Consider the following 20,321-nt stretch of genomic DNA (forward strand, 5'->3'; position numbering starts at 1 on the left):
ACCGCGATAAATACGGTATATACCTGTATGGTAATTTAAAACAGTTTAATTGATATTAATTTTTTAGTTTTCCTCTGAATTCCAAAGGCAGTATTTTTTATCTTGAACATGTAACCAGCAGCAGGGGGACTAGAAGCCCCTCCTGCTTGTGTTAGATGTTTTTTAATGAAACTACCGTATTTATCGGCGTATAACACGCACAGGCGTATAACACGCACCGTAACTTTAAGAGGGAAGTTTCAGGGAAAAAAAACTTTTCACAGCCCCCTTTTCAGGGTAAAAAAGTGAGTGTTATACGCCAATAAGTACAGTAATTACAGTGCCATCATCCACATACAGAAATAGAAGGGGTAATGTAAATTAAACAGTGTGTGTTTAGTATCACTTTTAGTCACCTCCATGTTCTCTGCAGGCAGGGCCCCCCAGGAGCAGAGAACCGGGGGGGGGGGGCGCCTCCTCTCTCCTGATGATAAGTGGGGGAGGGGGGGATTGTGGTAAGTGAAAAGTTCATCTCTTCTCTCTCCTGCCGCAAGTTAATAAGTTGGACGGGGTGACGGGGGGGGGTTTTGCTTACCAAAACAAAGTCAAATCAAGTCTTCTCTCTCCTGCTGCGAGTTGCTAAAGTCATATGGAAAAACTAATAAATAAATAAAAATGGGGGGGGGTGGCCTGCCGCAAGTTGCTAAAGGTGGGGGGTCAGACGGAAAAAAAATAGGCCCCTGGGGACCATCGGGCCCGTTACAGGTGTAATGCCTGTACCCCCTGATGGCGGCCCTGTCTGCAGGTGATAAAGATAATTCAGGGTCCATTGTGCAGAATGGATAAACTGGAAGCTACAAAGCTGAACCAGGAAATAAGACTTCACCTTCTTGGTTGTGCAATGTTTTAGGAGAATGTTGATCACACAACTACACAAACAGAATCATACAGGTGTACATCCTTTTTGCTCATATATTTTTATTCAAACCATGTTAGCATTTTATTAGACTTTACTAGGAATAGAGCAGGTATATGATAAGGATGATGGTCTGAAGATGAAAACACAAGGACTATTGTGGTGCAGAAACCTTTTAATGTAATGAATTGCCATTGCTAGCTACCTTCCTGCTGTATTATGGCATGCATTCCATTACTATTTCAGGCCATTCACTGTTTTACTAATCCTCATCCTAATGCTTCATGACTTTTTGTGTGGTCATAAAAAAAGAAATGACAACCTGCATGGATTAGAATTGAAATGATGTCCAGCTGGTGGGATTAGGCCAGGACACAGAGTAAAGCAACAGGATCATGTCACTTTGAACTCTACCCTGACAGCGCTCACTGGAAGCCATCAGGGTGCAAAGCACAGCAGACACTCAGTGCAACATGTGGGGGAGCTACGCCTGGGATGATGAGTACGCTCTGCGCTGCTTCTGTGAAGGAGATATACAGGGCATCATTCTTCTGTTCAAGGAGTGCCTGGAGATTGTGAATCACACCTTGGTGATTGGGGAAGAGGAGATGAGATGGAACTGCAGGAACCATGGTTTGTGCTGTGCCTTTACTTTTTTTTATATTTTGTTATCTTTTACTCCATACTAAATCTTGCTTTTAAATGATGAGGAACTATGAATGTTACCAGTGCTGTCCTATTCTAGTAGTCTTGCTGTAATGCTAGTGTTTTGATTTTTATACATCCTGAGTCACTAACCTGAAACAAAGCAAAATTTAATTTAGACTTCTCCTATTTTCATTTGATGTATGCTCCTTCTGGGTCAGTGCTGCAGAAAGGGTTAAAATATATATAGCTCGAGTATCTGTCACAGTGTTCTCCAAACTGCGGCCCTGGGGCCAGATGCACCCTTTGCTTGCCTTTATCCAGCTCTTGAGGCAATATTCCTGCCACTGATACCAACAATGGTGCACTAATTCTTCCACTGACATCAACGATGGTTTATAATTCCTTCCACTGACAACAAAAATGGGGCACTATTCCTCCCAGCAACACTAACTATTTCTAGTCCTAATACCAAAGATCAGGCATTGTTTACTTCTACTGGGCACAGTCAGACCCCCTTAAAGCGGAGTTCCACTCAAAAATTTAACTTCCGCTTCCCCCCCCCTCCGGTGTCACATTTGGCACCTTTCGGGGGGAGGGGGGGTGCAGATACCTCTCTAAGGCAGGTATTTGCACCCACTTTTGGGCATAGACTTCCCATCCCTCCCCCTCCATGCTGTCTCCTGGGATACACACTAGTCCCAGGAGAGAGAGGGGACCAGTGAGGGCGCGCCGCGCTACTCGTGCATGCACAGTAGGGAACCGGGCAGTGAAGCCATAACGTTTCATTTCCTGATTCCAATCACAGAGGATGGTGATTGCTCGGCCAAGGCTGCCGACATCGCAGGCGGGCTGGACAGGTAGGTGTCCACTTTTTAAAAGTCAGCAGCTGCAGTATTTGTAGCTGCTGGCTTTTAAAAATAATAATTCGGGTGGACCTCCGCTTTAACCTCCTTAGCGGTAATCCTGAGTGTGACTCAGGGTGAATTTTCACTATCAAAAGAGGTAACCTCGAGCCACACTCAGGATCGCATTGCAGGATCCAGGTAAAGGTAAAGTTACTTACCCTTGTCCCGTGGATCCTGCGATGTCTCCCCGCTGTGTGTGCGAGCTGGGTGCTTCTACACTCGATTCACGAGTGCCGAGCTCCGTTCCCTGCTAGCATTGCGACGCACGGGGATGGAGCACGGAGCCAAATTCAAAAAATTGAAAACACAGTATAGATACAGTACACTGTAATCTTACAGATTACAGTACTGTATCAATTATTTTCACTTCCGCTTTGTCCCTAGTGGTTTTTCCAGTGCCCTGCATGCACTTTTATATTATAAATATTGTTTTTTTTCTGCCTGGAAACTAGATTGTCCATAGCAACCAAAAAGTGTCCCTTTACGTCAAAAGTGGTTTAGAAAACAGAGATAATAAATTAGAATCACTTGCAGAATTGAGTGATAGCGATTTGTGGGGAAATTCGTCATCAAACAATAAAAGTAATGACAGGGACAATTCTGCAACTGAGCAAATTTCAGTGATTTTGATTTGATTACATTATTGAATAATTTTTATTATTATTATATTATTATTTGTTATAATTATTTGTAGTTATTTATTATATTATTAATGATTTTGTGTTTCAAACTTTATCATACCCGGGATGTCTACTAGACTCTTGTTTGCACAGATTTAAGTGAGTTATTCCTAAGAATTACAGGCCTACAATGTAAAACGCCAAATTTCCATGCAAAACAATGTAGCGCTTTGAGCACCAAAAATCTGTCATAATCATACCGCCAGAGAGGTTAAATTCTAAAAGACAGACTGACCCTTTCATTAGAAGAGAGACCCCCGGATCTAACATATTCAACAAAAAGGCAGCATTGTCACCCTTCTGCCCCTCCCATGATAGGTGTACTATAATGGTCTGAAGGTTTACTGTTGGCAAATAGTTGGACTACAGGTAGGCTTGCTGGTAAAGCCAACTAAATCTTATACTGTATTTGAGCATGAAGTGAGACTTGGTGACACTGGTCTGCCTGAAAGTGATATTTCAGATATCAATGAACACTGAGTCACAGGTGGGCTGAGTCATACATTAACCTCTTGTGCCTCGTACACATGATCAGAATTTCCGATGAAAAAAGTCAGATGGAATTTTTTCATCGGATATTCCGACCGTGTGTATGTCCCATCAGACTTTTTCCATCAGATGGAAAAAAAAATTATCGGAAATTCTGTTTGTCTGTATGGAACTCTGACGGAGAAAAAATACGCATGCTCGGAAACAAGTCGACGCATGCTCGGAAGCATTGAACTTAATTTTTCTAGGCTCATCGTAGTGTTGTACGTCACCGCATTTTGGACAGTCGGAATTTGGTGTGTCCGTGTGTATGCAAACCAGCTTGAGCGGAATTCCATCTGAAAAACCCATCAGAGTTTATACAGACGAAAAAAAATGATCATGTGTACGGGGCATTATACATCTTAGAGACTTCAACTCTGAGATCTCACTGCCATTGGTCCTGGATCTGTATTTGCCCTGGGATGTTCCTATTTCTCCTTTTGTATTTTCCATAACATGAAAATATTAAAGCTCAAATGGAAAGAGGAGCTATATAACTAACCAGTGTGTTTATGCGCCCCCTCCCTTAACTATGAAGCCCTGTACACACGGGCAAGAATCTCGTCAGGAAGAAAACAACGTTTTTCCCGACGAGATTCTTGGCAAGAATCTCTTGCCGCCCGAGTGTACAGACTCTCCTTTCAAAAGAACCGCGGTTCTCTTGAAAGGCAAGAACGGGGTGACGTCATCGCGTATGACGAGCATGCGTTGAGTTTAGGAGCTTTGGCAAAAAAACACCAAATGCTCCTAAACTCAAGTTTAGGAGCTGCCGGGAGCTGCTAGTGCACATGAAGGAGGGAAGTAGTCAGCTCTAATTTCCATTAATTCATTAATATGTAAGGTCTGGGAACAGGTGAACTTTAAGTAAAATAATTCTCAATTCCAAAAAACTGTGTACATTGACTTAATCCTGATGACTTACTGTCTAATGATTAGTGCTAACAGTTGTCAAATAATGTTTGATGTCTGAGTCTGAAAACTCAACTGTTTGTAGATGGATGCCAAGCAGCACCTGACCCCATGATTCCTGGACTACATCATGTTGTTGTTATGCATCTTTCCACACTACACAGTGCTTGTATGCAGCATAGAAGTACATATATTTATATTGTAGCTGAGAAAGAATGCGACTCTGGGCATATTGCCGATAGTATAATCACAAGCAGCTTTGTGTAGTCTTCATGTGACTACTTTGTCCCAGTATCACTCCCACGTCTCACACACATCTGAATTCCTATAAATACTAAACAGGTGGGCATGTTTAGTGAACAATTCTGAGGATGGAGGAGAGTGTACGGAGCAGGGTCATGCACAAGCTGCAGGTCATAACTGAGATGGGCTACCAGCAGCATCCGGGCCCAGAGAACATTTTCCTTGCTGCACTGGAGACAGGAAACCTCAACCTTGTCCAGCTGCTGGGAGACAGACATGCAAATTGTGTTCTGAGCATCAGAGGAGAGGAGATGGGGTACCAATCTCAGACACCTGCAAGGTTTGGCCTCACAGGTATGGTGTCGTTTGTCTAAGGGTTAGTCTCATCCCAAGCAGTTTTTGGATTTATATGGCTAACTGCGGTTAACCACTTAACCCCCGGACCATATTGCTGCCCAAAGACCAGAGCACTTTTTGCGATTCGGGACTGCGTTGCTTTAACTGACAATTGCGCGGTCGTGCGACGTGGCTCCCAAACAAAATTGGCGTCCTTTTTTCCCCACAAATAGAGCTTTCTTTTGGTGGTATTTGATCACCTCTGCGGTTTTTATTTTTTGCGCTATAAACAAAAATAGAGCAACAATTTTGAAAGAAAAGGAATATTCTTTACTTTTTGCTATAATAAATATCCCCTAAAAATATATAAAAAAATTTTTTTTTCCTCAGTTTAGGACAATACGTATTCTTCTACATATTTTTCGTAAAAAAAATCGCAATAAGCGTTTATTGATTGGTTTGCGCAAAAGTTATAGCGTTTACAAAATAGGGGGTATTTTTATGTCATTTTTCTTAATATATTTTTTTTACTAGTAATGGCAGCGATCAGCGATTTTTTTCGGTACTGCGACATTATGGCGGACACTTCGGACACTTTTGACACATTTTTGGGACCATTGGCATTTTTATAGCGATCAGTGCTATAAAAATGCATTGGATTGCTATAAAAATGCCACTGGCAGTGAAGGGGTTAACACTAGGGGGCGTGGAAGGGGTTAAGTATGTTCCCTGGGTGTGTTCTTACTGTGGGGGGGGTGGCCTCACTAGGGGAAACACTGATCTTCTGTTCATACATGACCGTGTTTACACACACAGCTCTCGTTCCCCGCTCTGTAACGAGCAATCGCGGGTGCCCGGCGGCGATCGCGCCCGCCGGGCACCCGCACTGGAGTCACGCGCCACTAGTGGCTACTAAAAGAGCCGACGTAGAGCTACGGGCTCTCGCCCAGGAGAGCCGACCTGCCGCCGTAGAATGATGGCGGCTGGTCGGCAACTAGTTAAAGTAGCACTAAACTCTCCTATCCCTTTCAGCTAAGGAAGCTGTAATCTTAAAGTGACACTATAGGTTTTTTTTTTTAAATAACAAACATGTCAGCTCGTTTTGCACAGTGTGGCCTCGAACGCCGTTTTCTGGGGTCCCCCAACAGCTCTCTCGGCTCCTCTCCGCATCAGATAACCCCCTCTGGGAAGCGCTCTCCCAAGGGGGTTACCTTGCAGACACGCTCCCCAAGGGTAAAGCTGATGGACTGGCCAAGTATGTCTCCAGACCTAAACCCTATTAAGCATCTGTGAGGCATCCTCAGACGGAAGGAGGAGGAGCGCAAGGTCTCTAACATCCACCAGCTCTGTGATGTTATCATGGAGGAATGTAAAGGCTCGTACACACGATAGAAAACGGTCTGATGGACCGTATTCATCGGTCCAAACCGATCGTGTGTGGGTGCCATAGGTTATTTAACCTTTGTTTAAAAAAAGCAAACTTTAAAATGTAACTGATGGATTGCTAACCGATAGGTCAAAACCGATCGTTAGTATGCAAAAGCATCGGTTAAAAACCTGCGCATGCTCAGAATCAAGTCGATGCATGCTTGGAAGCATTGAACTTCGTTTTTTTCAGCACGTCGTTGTGTTTTACGTCACCGCGTTCTGACACGATCGTTTTTTTTAACTGATAGTGTGTACGCACGACGGACCATCAGTCAGCTTCATCGGTTAACCTAGGACAACGGTCCTTCAAACCATTTTCATCAGATGGACTGATCGTGTACGAGGCTTAAGAGGACTCCAGTGGCAACCTGTGAAGCTCTGGTTAAGGCTGTGCTGGAAAATAATGGTGGCCACACAAAATATTGACACTTTGGGCCCATTTTGGTCATTTTTACTTAGGGGTGTACTCGCTTTTGTTGCCAGCGGTTTAGACATTAATGGCTGTGTGTTGAGGTATTTTGAGGGGACAGCAAATTTACACTGTTATACAAGCTGCTCACTCACTACTTTACATTGTAGCAAAAATGTAATTTCTTCAGTGTTGTCGCCTGAAAAGATATAATAAAGTATTTACAAAAATGTGAGGGGTGTACTCACTTTTGTGAGATACTGTGTAAATATGTGTATATATAAATATCGTCATACAATAATTTATAATTACTTTGATGTGAGCAATAAAAAAAAGAGGCAAGTTTAACAATAGGAATACATAAACAAATCTTGACAGCTTCAGTGCATGTATTGTTTACAGACTAAATAGGCAGCTGCTTATTGATTTAAAATTCCTCAATGTCCTCATAATATACAGGAAAAACTCACAACCTAATGCAGTGCTTCCCCCAATAGATTAATATGATAGATAGGTAGATAGATAGGTAGATAGATAGATAGATAGATAGATAGATAGATAGATAGATAGATAGATAGATAGATAGATAGATAGATAGATAGATAGATAGATAGATAGTGTCACAGAGTAATAAGAGTTTGGTGGTACCCAGTCTTGTCTTCCATTCAGGTTGAGGGTTTCCAGGATGTGTGTTCCAATAGGAGAAAACTGACCTTTCAGTTTTCTCCACGTTAGTAAATCCTGGTATGGGTCCAGGAGCCTCGAGGCTTTGTAGCATGTTGGGTGGAATGAAGCCTTCAACCCTGGGTCCATATTTTAATGGTCACCAGAACCTTCTGATTGTACAGGTGTGGGAGCTTATGGTATGGGAGCTCAATATGGTTCAGGGATTCACCATCCCGGGGTTCTACCTGCTTCTTATGGTTCAGGGATTCACTGTCCCAGGGTTCTACCTTCTGCTTATTGTGCTGCCAGGAAGCAGAAGGTGCACCACCACACCATGGATGTATGTCTGTCTGCACTGAACAGGCCAATCCCTGGAGATAGTAGCTGCAGGAGCAGTGTGTGAACATCATCGTGTTCTGGACTGACAGACTGCATTATATTAGGCTGAGAGCTAGCATAGCCCCAGGAGGGCTGATATGGCCATATTCACTTTGTATACATGGCACCCCAACAGAAGAATTCCTGTTAGTAGAGGTGACATCACTACCAATATCTCTACAGCTATGTTACACCTCATCCTAGGCATTTAGTAGGAAGGATAACAGAAAACCCCGAAGATACCAATATTACAGAAATGAAAAATGGCTTCACTATGTTATATGAATGTAAAAAAAAAATCAATACATTTCCTCATGCTTGACAATGTCACAATGTGTGGCTCCGCCCTACGTGTTTCCAGATGACGTCAGTTGTGACAACACACATAGGGTAGAGCCTGACGTCATGACATCATTATGCACAAGGAAGTTTTGCATGGACTGTTTATGATTATTTCAAGGAGTGCGTTCATTCATTTATTGCCATCCACATTGTTTTTTGGTTTAAACATATTTGAACCATATTTTTTTACACTGATGCTTTAGGTTTACTGTGGAATAATGCATTCTACACACTTATATGATCCAGAAGGAACATTTGAAGTAATTTTGTTCTCCCTTGTCATCCTATTGAAAATAATATTAAAGATCCAATGATAATATGTATGTTTGTGTGTATGTATAAAAATCTAGATTATTTAAAGATAGAAAGGAATCAGACTCTAGCAACCTATCAGCAGCAATTATATTTAATTTCCCTGTCTACTTTAAACTGTTAAAATAATAAATCAGATTGGTTCTTATGGTTTACTTGTATTTGTACTTATTAATGCTTATTCTTCAGCTGGCATATACACCAGTATGTGTATGTTAAAATACAGATATATAGCATACATTGTGTGTAAGCTAATTAAGGATGCTAACAGTAATAATTTGAAATTTGTTTGCATTTCAGTGACTTAAATAGAGTTTCCTAATATAGTAATTACCCATATCCTATTACCTTTAATCTCATAGCAGGCAGGACATACCAAAAATGTTCAGTACATTAACATTAGCATCCCATATAATATGTATATGCCTATATTTTTCCAATTTTCTTATATCATTCCATGTTCTTTAATTGTTTAATTTTGTCATAGGTTTGTGGACCCTGGAGTATACCCAAGAACTAACATCTCCCTTGTGTATCACTTGCTCCCGTGGTTATGCTGAGTGCGTACGATACCTTTTGCACAGGCGAGCAGATCCCAATGCTGCCCCTGGAGGGCGCTCTCCTCTTCATGAAGCTTGTGCTGCAGGACATGATGACTGTGTTCAACTACTACTGGAGTATGGTGCCAACCCCAACAAACGCAGTGATGCTGGGCAGACTCCTCTACATCTATGTCAGATAAACACCTCTTTAAGGTAGGATGAGGTGGAGATTGCATTGCTTTGATTTGCCTTGTCAATCCACTATATGGATATGTATCGCTTACCCCTGAAGAAGATACTGTTTCCCAGGTTCCCTGTTCCTGTTCCCACAACTTTGCAAATAGCACAACTCCCTCTGACACACCTGACTGAGTGTGAAGTATGTATTGCAAGTACCCCCGTGATAAAAGAACTATGAACAAAAGTAATAACACTGCAAACAGTTAAACAATCGCAAAAAATATACTGTAAATTGGTGAACAGTAGCAAGAAATATTTGGCAAAAACAAACTGGCATAGAACGCAACCCCGACTACACCCTATATTGGGCAACGCTGTATCTTGGCATAGGCCAACAAGGCCCAGGCCTAGGGCAGCACTTTGCAGGGGGGCAGCATGAAAAGAGTCCCCATAAATTTAGCAGAAATTTGTGCTTAAAGTAGAACTATAGGCAACATGAATATTTTTTGATCTAAACCATTCCATTGTAGCTCTGGCTGTATGTTTGGGGTCGTTGTCCTGCTGGAAGGTGAACCTCCGCCCCAGTCTCAAGTCTTTTGCAGACTCTTACTGGTTTTCTTCTAAGGTTGCCCTGTAGTTGGCTCCATCCATCTTCCCATCAACTCTGACCAGCTTTCCTGTCCCTACTGAAAAAAAGCATCCCCACAACATGATTCTGCCACCACCATGTTTCACGGATGGTATGTTCAGGGTGATGTGCAGGGTTAGTTTCCCACCACACATAGCGTTTTGCTTTTAGGCCAAAAGTTCAATTTTGGTCTCATCTGACCAGAGTACCTTCTTCCACATGTTTGCTGTGTCCTCCACATGGCTCTCGCAAACTGCAAATGGGACTTCTTATGGCTTTTTTTCAACAATGGCTTTCTTCTTGCCACTCTTCCATAAAGGCCAGATTTGTGAAGTGCACGTTAATAGTTGTCCTGTGTACAGATTCTCCTACCTGAGCTGTGGATCTCTGCAGCTCCTCCAGAGTTACCATGGGCCTCTTGGCTGCTTCTCTAATCAATGCTCTCCTTGCCCAGGCCTGTCAGTTTAGGTGGACGGCCATGTCTTCCTAGGTTTGCAGGTGTGTCATACTCTTTCCATTTTCGCATGATGATTTGAAAAGTGCTCTGTGAGATGTTCAAAGCTTGGGATATTTTTTTTATAACCTAACCCTGCTTTAAATGTCTATCTTTAACTGTATCCCTGACCTGTCTGGTGTGTTCCTTGGCCTTCATAATGCCGGTGCTAAGGCTCTCTAACAAATCTTCACAGGGCTTCACAGAACAGTTGTTTTTATACTGATGTTGCACTACCCCCGGAGGAGCTGTTGGTTGTTTTGTGTGGCACATGTACCTCGTGGTTCTTCTGAATTCCTAGGGGTGAATGGTGCATATAGCAATAGTGAAGGAATGTCCGCAACAAGTGTCTTTGCTGTGCTCTTTATTACCCAGCCGGGTAAAAACAATGAACTGGTGATGAAAGGGATAGAGTTTGCAGGAAGATGGAGAACAGCAGATTCAGGTGTAGTATTTGGAACAGTCCTGTTCCCATATGTAACACTTTCCGTACCACTCCAGCCTGAGTGGGTTTAGTGTACCCGGACAGGCCCCTCTCACTGACCTGGCAGCCGGAGTATCACTCGAACATTTGCAGGATAAAGTCTCTGCCACAGACCCTCCTGAATGGACTTCAGGGAGAGGCCTCTGCCACAGGCCCTCTTGGGTTGCAGTTACGGAGGTAACTGCCTGGATTACGCCTGGATCTCCTTCTTATTGTCGCCTAGGTACCGACTGACAGGTGATCAATCTAGCTACCTTGATCCCCGGTGGTTTGTCAAAACCCTTTTGGATCCCCAGCCTCTCATTGGCGCTCTTCAGACGGACTCCCCACCGAACAGCAATACCACTTGGGATCCTCAAAGGTGGGAACCCAGTCGCTTACTGGGTCCCCATCGCTGCTCAGATGTAATGGGCCAACATGACCCTGGAACCAGAAACACTGCGTGGCACGCCCGCCCCAGCCAGGTAGGCCATAACGCCGGGCGCCGTGATGTGGCCACCCTAAAGGTGGGTGCCACACTGGACGAAGAAGACCCAGAACCAATGGCGTCTGCATGCAGGCTCTCCTCTCTCTTCCCCTCCGATCGCTGGGAGAACAGCTTCCATACAACACAGGCTGCCGGTGGTGCTCCCCCCCCCCCTTTCCCCACTCCCAGGCAGACCATACTCGCCAGCCCTCAAAATCCACTCGCAAAATGCGAGCAGGCGAGTGGAATTTTTGAGGGCTGCCCATTGCATGTGTGAGCAATATATCACTTAAGTGACAACTTTCTGTAAAAAAAATAAAAAAAATTAAATACATTTTATTTTGAAAAAACTTGTGACAAAAAGATAAAATCGTCCATAGACTCAACATGCCTCTTGGCAAATATCTTGGAGTGTCTACTTTCCTAAAATGGGTAATTTGGGGGGGGGGGTTGTGCTATCTTGGCATTTCAGGGCCTCTGAAACTGTGATAGGTAGTGAGGAAGTGAAATGAGGAAATTACGCCCTTTGAAAGCCTGAATGTGGTCATTGGTTTTCGGGCCCCATACGCAGCTAGGCTCCCAAAAAGTCTGACCCAAGACCCAATTGGCTGAGAGGAGAAGCAAACATATTGGCTGGGAGCAGAGGGAGGAGCAGAGGAGGAGACTCAGGTGGAGGCTGCCCGTGGTCTGGATGGGGTAAGTGCTGGGCTGATGGACGGATGAGGTGGTGGGGGGGTTTGACGAATCGACCGACTGACCGATCGACCGACGGGGGCTCGGGGGTTTGACCAACTGCCTGATCGGCCGACCAAACGAATGAGGCGGCCCCCCAGAAAATAGAGTACCAGCCGCCACTGAGCAGCAGAATGTATTTTGGGGTGTAATTCCACATATACCAATGGCCTTTGTGAGAAATATATAATTTAAATCTAAATTTAAATATAATAAAATCTTCCATGGGCTCAACATGGCTCTCAGCAAATTCCTTGAGGTGTCTACTTTCCAAAAAGGGGTAATTTAGAGGGTTTTTGTACTGCCCTGGCAATTTAGCACCTGAAGAAATGTGATAGGCAGTCAGAAAGTAAAACCTGCGTAAATTCCAGTATATTTATCATAGTTTATATACGCTATAACTTTCACACAACCCAAATAATATACACTTACTGGGAATGGTTTTACCAAATACATGTAGCAGAATACATGTTAGCCTATATTTATGATGAAATTTGAGTTTATTGGACATTTTCTAAAGAAAGTAGAAAATATTTGTCTTTTTTTGTTTATATTGCAAAAAAACAGTAGTGATCAAATACCACCAAAAGAAAGCTCTATTTGTGTGGGGAAAAAAAGACATACTTTTTTTTGGGGTATAGTATTGCATGATCGCACAATTACCAGTTAAGCCTCGTACACGCGACCGAGTTTCTCTGCAAAAACCAGCAAGAAACTTGCTGGGAGATATTTTTTTGCCGAGGAAACCGGTCGTGTGTACATTTTCGTCGAGGAAACTGTCGAGAAACTCGACGAGCCAAAAAGAGAGCATGTTCTCTATTTCCTTGATTGGAATGGAGAAACTTGGCTTGTCGAGTTTCTCGACAGCTTCACAAGGAACTCGATGAGCAAAATTATGTGTTTCGCCCGTCGAGTTTCTCGGTCATGTGTACGAGGCCTGAAAGTAGCTCAGTGCAGAATAGTAAAAAATGTCCTGGTTAGGAAGGAGGTAAAAATTTTCAGAGGTCATGTGGCTATTTATCCCTTTTGCTACCATCAACGAAAGGCTCATGTTGATGGCAGCATGCTCCCAACCGCTATAGTCGTATGTGTACTACCTGCTTTTTGCTGGAAGCAACCAATCAGTATCACACTATGACTATCGTGATGTGTGAGTGCTAAAAAAATAGGTTTATTAAAAGTTAAAAAAACTAAAGTTACAAAAATGAGCGTGCCCATGTACAAAAAACAGCAATTGTCGTAGATATTGCCTTGTATGCCAGAGTGAAAGTAATAAATCTAGGGCCATCATTCACAGTTAAATGATGACCTATAAAAGGCTTTTAAAGTGTCACTTATGGACAATTTTGGTTACTGTAGTTTGTTGCTGCTTTATGGGCGTTCATAATTTTACAGCTCTTAAAGGGATAATATATACAGTATTACTGTCTAGATTTGGAGACAAATGTTGTAATTTTCTATATTTTTAGGTGTGCAGAATTACTCTTGCAATATGGAGCCCTTGTGAATGAGATCACAGACACAACACAAGATTCCGCACTGCACATTGCAGCAAGACTTGGGCTTTTGGATCATGTTGATCTGTATATACGTCGTGGAGCACTTATCAATTCCAGAAATGGCGAGGGTGAGACTCCCTTGATTGCAGCATGCACGGACAATGGTGGTGAAGAGGAAAGCCGTCTTGAGATATGCCGACTTCTATTAAAGAAAGGTGCAGACCCAGAGGCTCAGGACCAGCAAGAACGGAGACCCTTACATCATGCATGCCGAAAAGCTGAAAACCGCCTGGTAGAGTTACTGCTAGCTGCCAGGGTGGATGTGAATGCTGCTGATTATAACGGAGTCCAACCACTTAGTTGTGTCCTGCAAAATGCAGAAATCTACAGGCAGAAGAAGACTCATCTTTCTGTATGTGCCCTGCTCAATCACGGTGCCAGATGTGTCTATCCAGAAGCTTTTGGGAAGGTAATCAATAAAATATTTAATTGTTTAGGCAATTGGTCCTAATTATAAAGGGGTTAAATTACTAAAGACAATTAGACTGTGCACTTTGCAAGTGCAATTGCATACCTTCCAACTTTTTGAGATGGGAATGAGGGACACCTATCAGCAAAAGTATGCAGGCATAGGACACCCCCCTTGCCACGCCCCCTTAAAGGAGAATTGTACAAAAAAACAAGATTGGGTAAACCCACAAGTTCTTTTTTTTACCACTACTATTCCTTTATATTGGCTTTTGGAATTTACAAATGCAGCAATTTAGAAATCAGATGAAAGGTTTAGCACTGGAAAACACTTTTTGATAGATAAAAAGTGCATTTTAAATACATCTATATAGATCGGATCAAATGAGGGACAAATGAGGAGGAATGAGGAACAGAGGGACATTGCTCCAAATCAGGGACAGTCCCTCGAAATCAGGGACAGTTGGGAGCTATGCAAGTACACCAGAGCTTAGTAAATGATATTGGCAGGCCATTTTTATGTCAGCCATATCAATGACATAATATAAATTTGTGTTGGTCAGGTGCTGCAATGCTGTTCTGGACTCCCCGATGTCATTTCTCTGCTCTACAATTCATACTTAAGCCTACGAATCTACAGCAAATGGAGAAAGGACATTCCAGATGATGTCCTCCAGGTGAGGCTCTCTAATGTATAAATCATACCACTACTTGTATTCCCCTGGCCAATGTGGCTCACATACATTTTAGTCCTGGTTCACATTTCAGCCCTTTTTCGTATGCGATTTGGCATGTCAAATCACATGACAAATCGTCGGCTATTGGCGGCAATTGCAGCGGCCGAATCAGTGCAATGCCTCATTTTACGAATCAGTGAAATGCCGCATACTCTCTGTACTACTTTTGGCGACTTTGGGGTGCGATTTCAGTTGATATCTGTACAGAAACCCGCACAGATGTCTCTGAAATCACCCCTGAAGTTGGGACTGACATGCAGGTATGAAATTGTGCGAGTTCACATTCCCGCTGTCAGTGTGAACCTGGGCTAAATGAGATTTTCATATGTTTTCTACTTACCCACTGTCTCAGTCCACTATTTGTTGGGGTGCAGAGGAACCTCCTGTAGAACGTGTGAGCATCTACAGTATGTAAATAGGGTATCCATGTTAACTCATTACATACTCAGGCTCTGTTTCCTGCTTGGCAGTGCTACAAATTCATTGTGCTTTACTGCTTCTTTTCACAATCATGTTGACCGACTGATTAAGAACAATGCCCTCTTTTATTGGTTGTGTTTTATGCGTTGGGGTGGCCTCCACTTTTGCCTCGCTGCCCGGCCCCTGGGCCTTAGCGACATTATTTAGAATAATTGGGTCTCGATGTGCCTATACATTTCATTGTGTCTCGATGTCTAATTTGTCAATTTGTTAATTTGTTTTTTATGTTATGTTGGAAAATGAACGGCTTATTGTTTGCTGCAAAATGCTCCTGACAACATGTGTTGTGCTGTACTATAATGCCGTTCACAAATAAAGATTATACAAAAAAAAAAGAACAATGCCCTCTGTGTGTGCCTGATATCTTATCTCAACTGTTGTTCAGCACCAAGCAAAGTGATAGCCCTACCTATTGACAGCTCCCTCTAGTGCCCAATTTTAACTTAGGCTCTCCCCTATGGGGAGACGGATGAAAATGCGGACATACGGTCCGCACGTGTGAAAGGGGCCTTAGTGTATCTCTAGGGAATTTTATTTTTGGATAGAGTGGGGAAAGGTAGACATTCTGTCAAGTTTTATTGATGTCTTGGGGAGATTCTCCCATCTATTTGTGCTGATGACCATTGTCAACAAAACAGGACAAATAGAGAGTGTGAATTTCCCTAACGGGGACATAGACAGAAATACAAACTTACAAGTGTTCTAATCCATCTCCACTCTATCCAAAATAAAAAAAAAACTGTGATAAAGTTTAGATATACTTTAACCACTTCAACCCCGGAAGGATTTGCCCACTTAATGACCAGGCCATTTTTTGCAATACTTCACTGCGTCGTTTTAACTGACAATTGCGCAGTCGTGTGACTCTGTACCTAAACACAATTGACATCCCTTTTTACCCACAAATAGAGCTTTATTTTGGTGGTATTTGATCACCTCTGCGGTTTTTATTTTTTGCGCTATAGACAAAAAAATAAGCTGACAATTTTGGAAAAAAAACATATTTTTTTTTTACTTTCTGCTATAATGCATATAAAAAAAAATATATATATATATATATATATATATATATATATAAATGTATTCATCAGTTTAGGCCGATATGTATTCTTCTACATATTTTTGTTAAAAAAAAAATCGCAATAGGTGTATATTGATTGGTTTGCGCAAAAGTTATCGCATCTACAAACTACGGGATAGATTTAGGGACTTTTCAATTTTTTTATTAGTAATGGCGGCGGCAATCTGCGATTTTTAGTGGGGACAAATCTGACCCCAAATGATACTTTTTGGGGACCAGTGACATTATTACATTGATCAATGCTATAAACATACACTGAACAATGTAAAAATGACACTGGCAGGTAAGGGGTTAACACTAGGGGGCGATCAAGGGGTTAAGTGTGTTCCCCCCCCCCCCGGTGTGTTATAAATGTAGGGGGGGTGGGCTACCAGGGACATGACAGAGATCACTGGGAACAGAAGATCTCTGACATGTCATTAGGCAGAATGTGGAATTGCCTTGTTTACATAGGCAGTTCCCCGTTCTGCCTCTGTACACAGTGATCCCGGGTGACCGGCAGACATCGAGAGGGCACTCTTTCCGATGGCGTGCGGTGGGCATGCACGCCCGCTAACCATCTTGCACGGACCGACATACAGGTACGTTGGTTCGCGCAGGAGAGCCAACCTGCCATAGTAAGTGTACGTGAGCTGGTCAGCAAGTGGTTAAAGGAGAAGTCTAACCTGAACTCATTTGGCTGGGCTGTGACCTGTTTTCAGCAGAGAGAGGTCTGAAGTCCGCTCTCCGCTGACGTCACAGGAATCAGTCCAGGCACCGCGTCATCACAACAATAAAGTCTGGATCCGCCAGGTGCCTGCACTGACACCCGGCTCAGCATCTCTGTGAGCCACTGAGAGACTGAGCCGGCCGCCCCCGCCCCCTCCATAGCTCAGCACTTCAATGAGCGTGGAGGGAGACTGACAGTCCGCAGCTCTCTGCTCACAGAGCTCAGAAAAACAAGCGATCAGCAGGGTTCGATTACTCGGTTCTCAGTGTAGAGGTGTCGGGGGACAGATGCAGCATCCAACTAGGTAAGTATGAATGGGGGGAAAAAAGAAACCCATACTTCTCTTTTAAGTTTAGGAAAGGTTTTGTTCCACTTTGTATTGTTTTTTTTCAAAACTGTACCTACACCATACACACCTGCAAATGCACCCTGCCTCCAATTAGATGTGATAATCCCAAGGCACCTGTATGGCGTGAACAGGAACACATTGAAAACAAATCAATTCTATGGGGGGAGGTTTACTAAAATTGGTGCACACAGAATCAGCTGCAGCTATGTATAGTAACCAAATCAGCTTCTAACTCCAGCTTGGTCAGGTAAAGGAGTTGTAAAGGAAAACATGACTGTTTACAGGGTATAGAGACATAATAGTTAACTGATTCTTTTTAAAAAATTATTAAAAATAGATAAAAATCAATCATATAATGTACCTGCAGTTTCTAGTTTCGTTTTTGCATGTTTCCTGCTTCTGTGATGTACAGAGCCACAGAGCCAATACAGGGCAGTGATGGTTTGGAAAACGAAACTGATTGATTAGTGACCACAGAGAGAAAGCTCCCAGTACTGTGGTTATCAGGAAACAGACAACCAGGAAGTGTGGAGATCAGAGAAGAATTACAGCAACTTGAGAGGAAAAACGAACAATGAGGACATGAAAACAGCACTGCATTAAGGTAATGGAAGCTATTAAGATTAAAAAAAAATTCCTTTACAAACTCTTTAAGCTTTGACAAACCTGGAAGCTGATTGGCTACTATTCACAGCTGCTCCATATTCTGTGTGCACCAGTTTTAGTAAATCTCCCCCTATGTGTCTTTGCATTAAGCCTGTGTTGCTCAACACAGATCAAAGCAGCTCAACATACAATGTGAAAGACAGATAAAACTATAATTTCTTTCTTTTGTCACTCAAGCAAAAAATTTTCTTTTTTTAACACATGAAATGGCCGTATGTTTTTGTAAAACTTGTCACCATACATGAGACCTGATACAATCCACCTGTCTTGTCAGATAATTCAGATTCCATGTTGTCTCTCTCTTTCTCTAGACGCACCGCGCCTTCTACACAGCGTTCTTCAATCTGTCTGGAAGCGTCCGCTCCCTGCAGCACTTGTGCCGATTTACTCTGCGAAAACATTTTGGCAGTCAGTGTTACCTTTTTATTCCTTTATTACCGGTCCCACCAGTCATAAAAGACTATCTGCTGCTTATCACCGAGCAGAGTGGCTGCCTGCTCTAATTTATCATACATTTCTACTTTTATACTTCTTTTTTAAGATCTTCGGTTTCCTGCTTCTAAAATTTTTACATTAATTTTTAAATGTTATACAGGGGAAATAAAAACAGTAAGGGCTCATTGCCCTCAGTGAGGAGGCAATATGTTGCCTGCTCACTGCCTCTTTTAAAGCAGAGGTCCACCAAAAAAAAAAAAAGCCAAAAAGGCTACAAAAAATGAGAAAAAATAAATAAATAAATATATATTTTTATACTTACCAGAAATAAATGGCAAATCGTCCTAATCTGCCACTTTCTTGTCCGCGGTGGTCTTCTTTCTTCTCCTCCTCGTGCTGCCTCCTGGGAAATGGGGAGCGGTGTCTTCTGGGACCTTGTGTGTGTCCCAGGAGACATCCGGTCATTGGCAGTAGGGAATCGGGAAGTGAAACCGCAACGCTTCACTTCCTGATTCCCTCACCGAGGATGGCAGCGGGGCAGCCGAGACCCGAGCGATTGCTCGGCTTCGGCTGCTGACATCGCGGGAACCCTGGACAGGTAAGTGTCCTTATTAAAAGTCAGCATCTACAGTGTTTGTAGCTGCTGACTTTTAATTTTTTTTTTAATGCCGGACCTCCGCTTTAACGTTTAAAAGCCAGTTGTGGTACAGCCCCCTTTAGTTGAATGGGTTGCACTTGGCAGGTGGTACTGCCCACCGAAGACAACAGGGGGTATAATACTTGCCATGCCCCAAAGCATTATGGCCATGGCAAGCATACAGCCTTTGCAGCCTAAAGAGGCAGTGGTTGGGGTGGAAAGAGGGGTAAAAAGGAGGTTCAACCACCCCCCTTCCCAACTGCAGATGTAAACTTAGCCTAATTTATATGAGAGGAGACCACAGAAAGTGGCATAGGGCCAGATTCACGTAGAATCGCGGCGGCGTAACGTATCGTAGATACGTTACACCGCGGCAAGTTTTTATCGCAAGTGCCTGATTCACAAAGCACTTGCGATGAAAACTACGCCGGCGGCCTCCGGCGTAAGCCCGCGTAATTTAAATGGGCGTGTGCCATTTAAATTAGGCGCGCTCCCGCGCCGGACCTACTGCGCATGCTCCGTTTCGGAATTCCCACCGTGCTTTGCGCGCAGTGATGTCATTTTTTCAAACGGCGACGCGCGTAGCGTAATTCCGTATTCCCGGACGGCTTATGCAAACGACGTTAATTTTTAAATTTCGACGCGGGAACGACGGCCATACTTTATACAGCAATACGATTGCTGTGTAAAGTTAAGGCACCAAAAACGACAACTAACTTTGCGACGGGAAACTAGACTAGCGGTGACGTAACGAACGTGAAAATCCGTCGTGGATCGCCGTAACTCCTAATTTGCATACCCGACACTGGTTTACGACGCAAACTCCCCCCAGCGGCGGCCGCGGTATTGCATCCTAAGATCCGACAGTGTAAAACAATTACACCTGTCGGATCGTAGGGATATCTATGCGTAACTGATTCTATGAATCAGTCGCATAGATACTCTGAGAGATACGACGGAGTATCTGAGATACTCCGTCGTATCTCCGCTGTGAATCTGGCCCTAAGTGACTATCCCTTCTGTTTTGAAGAGCTAGGGACCCCGGTTCAAATC

At 43.1% G+C, this 20,321-nt stretch overlaps 1 protein-coding gene across 2 annotated transcripts; it reads left to right on the forward strand.

Annotated features, from left to right (window-relative positions):
• Positions 1-1,320: 1,320 nt before the first annotated feature.
• On the forward strand, positions 1,321-18,895 carry ASB18 (ankyrin repeat and SOCS box containing 18). 2 transcript variants are annotated; one of them, XM_040357537.1, is made up of 5 exons: positions 1,321-1,528; positions 9,170-9,437; positions 13,677-14,175; positions 14,738-14,851; positions 18,508-18,895. In XM_040357537.1, exons 1-5 carry the CDS (start codon positions 1,369-1,371, stop codon positions 18,697-18,699), a joined length of 1,233 nt encoding a protein of 410 aa, XP_040213471.1. In that variant the 5' UTR covers positions 1,321-1,368; the 3' UTR covers positions 18,700-18,895. The 2 variants fall into 2 exon arrangements, with proteins under 2 accessions (XP_040213471.1, XP_040213470.1); XM_040357536.1 differs by lacking the exon at positions 1,321-1,528 and adding an exon at positions 4,867-5,165.
• The last annotated feature ends 1,426 nt before the right edge of the window (positions 18,896-20,321 follow it).

The sequence above is a fragment of the Rana temporaria genome, chromosome 6, assembly GCF_905171775.1.
Source record: "Rana temporaria chromosome 6, aRanTem1.1, whole genome shotgun sequence".
Lineage (NCBI taxonomy): Eukaryota > Metazoa > Chordata > Amphibia > Anura > Ranidae > Rana > Rana temporaria.

Bases quoted from the DNA above. Each gene is read 5' to 3' on its own strand.
- ASB18 (XM_040357536.1), top strand. From the start codon at position 4,940: ATGGAGGAGAGTGTACGGAGCAGGGTCATGCACAAGCTGCAGGTCATA. The intron at 9,438-13,676 runs GTAGGATGAGGT...CTATATTTTTAG, and splicing joins CAGATAAACACCTCTTTAAG to GTGTGCAGAATTACTCTTGC. The intron at 14,176-14,737 runs GTAATCAATAAA...TGTGTTGGTCAG, and splicing joins ATCCAGAAGCTTTTGGGAAG to GTGCTGCAATGCTGTTCTGG.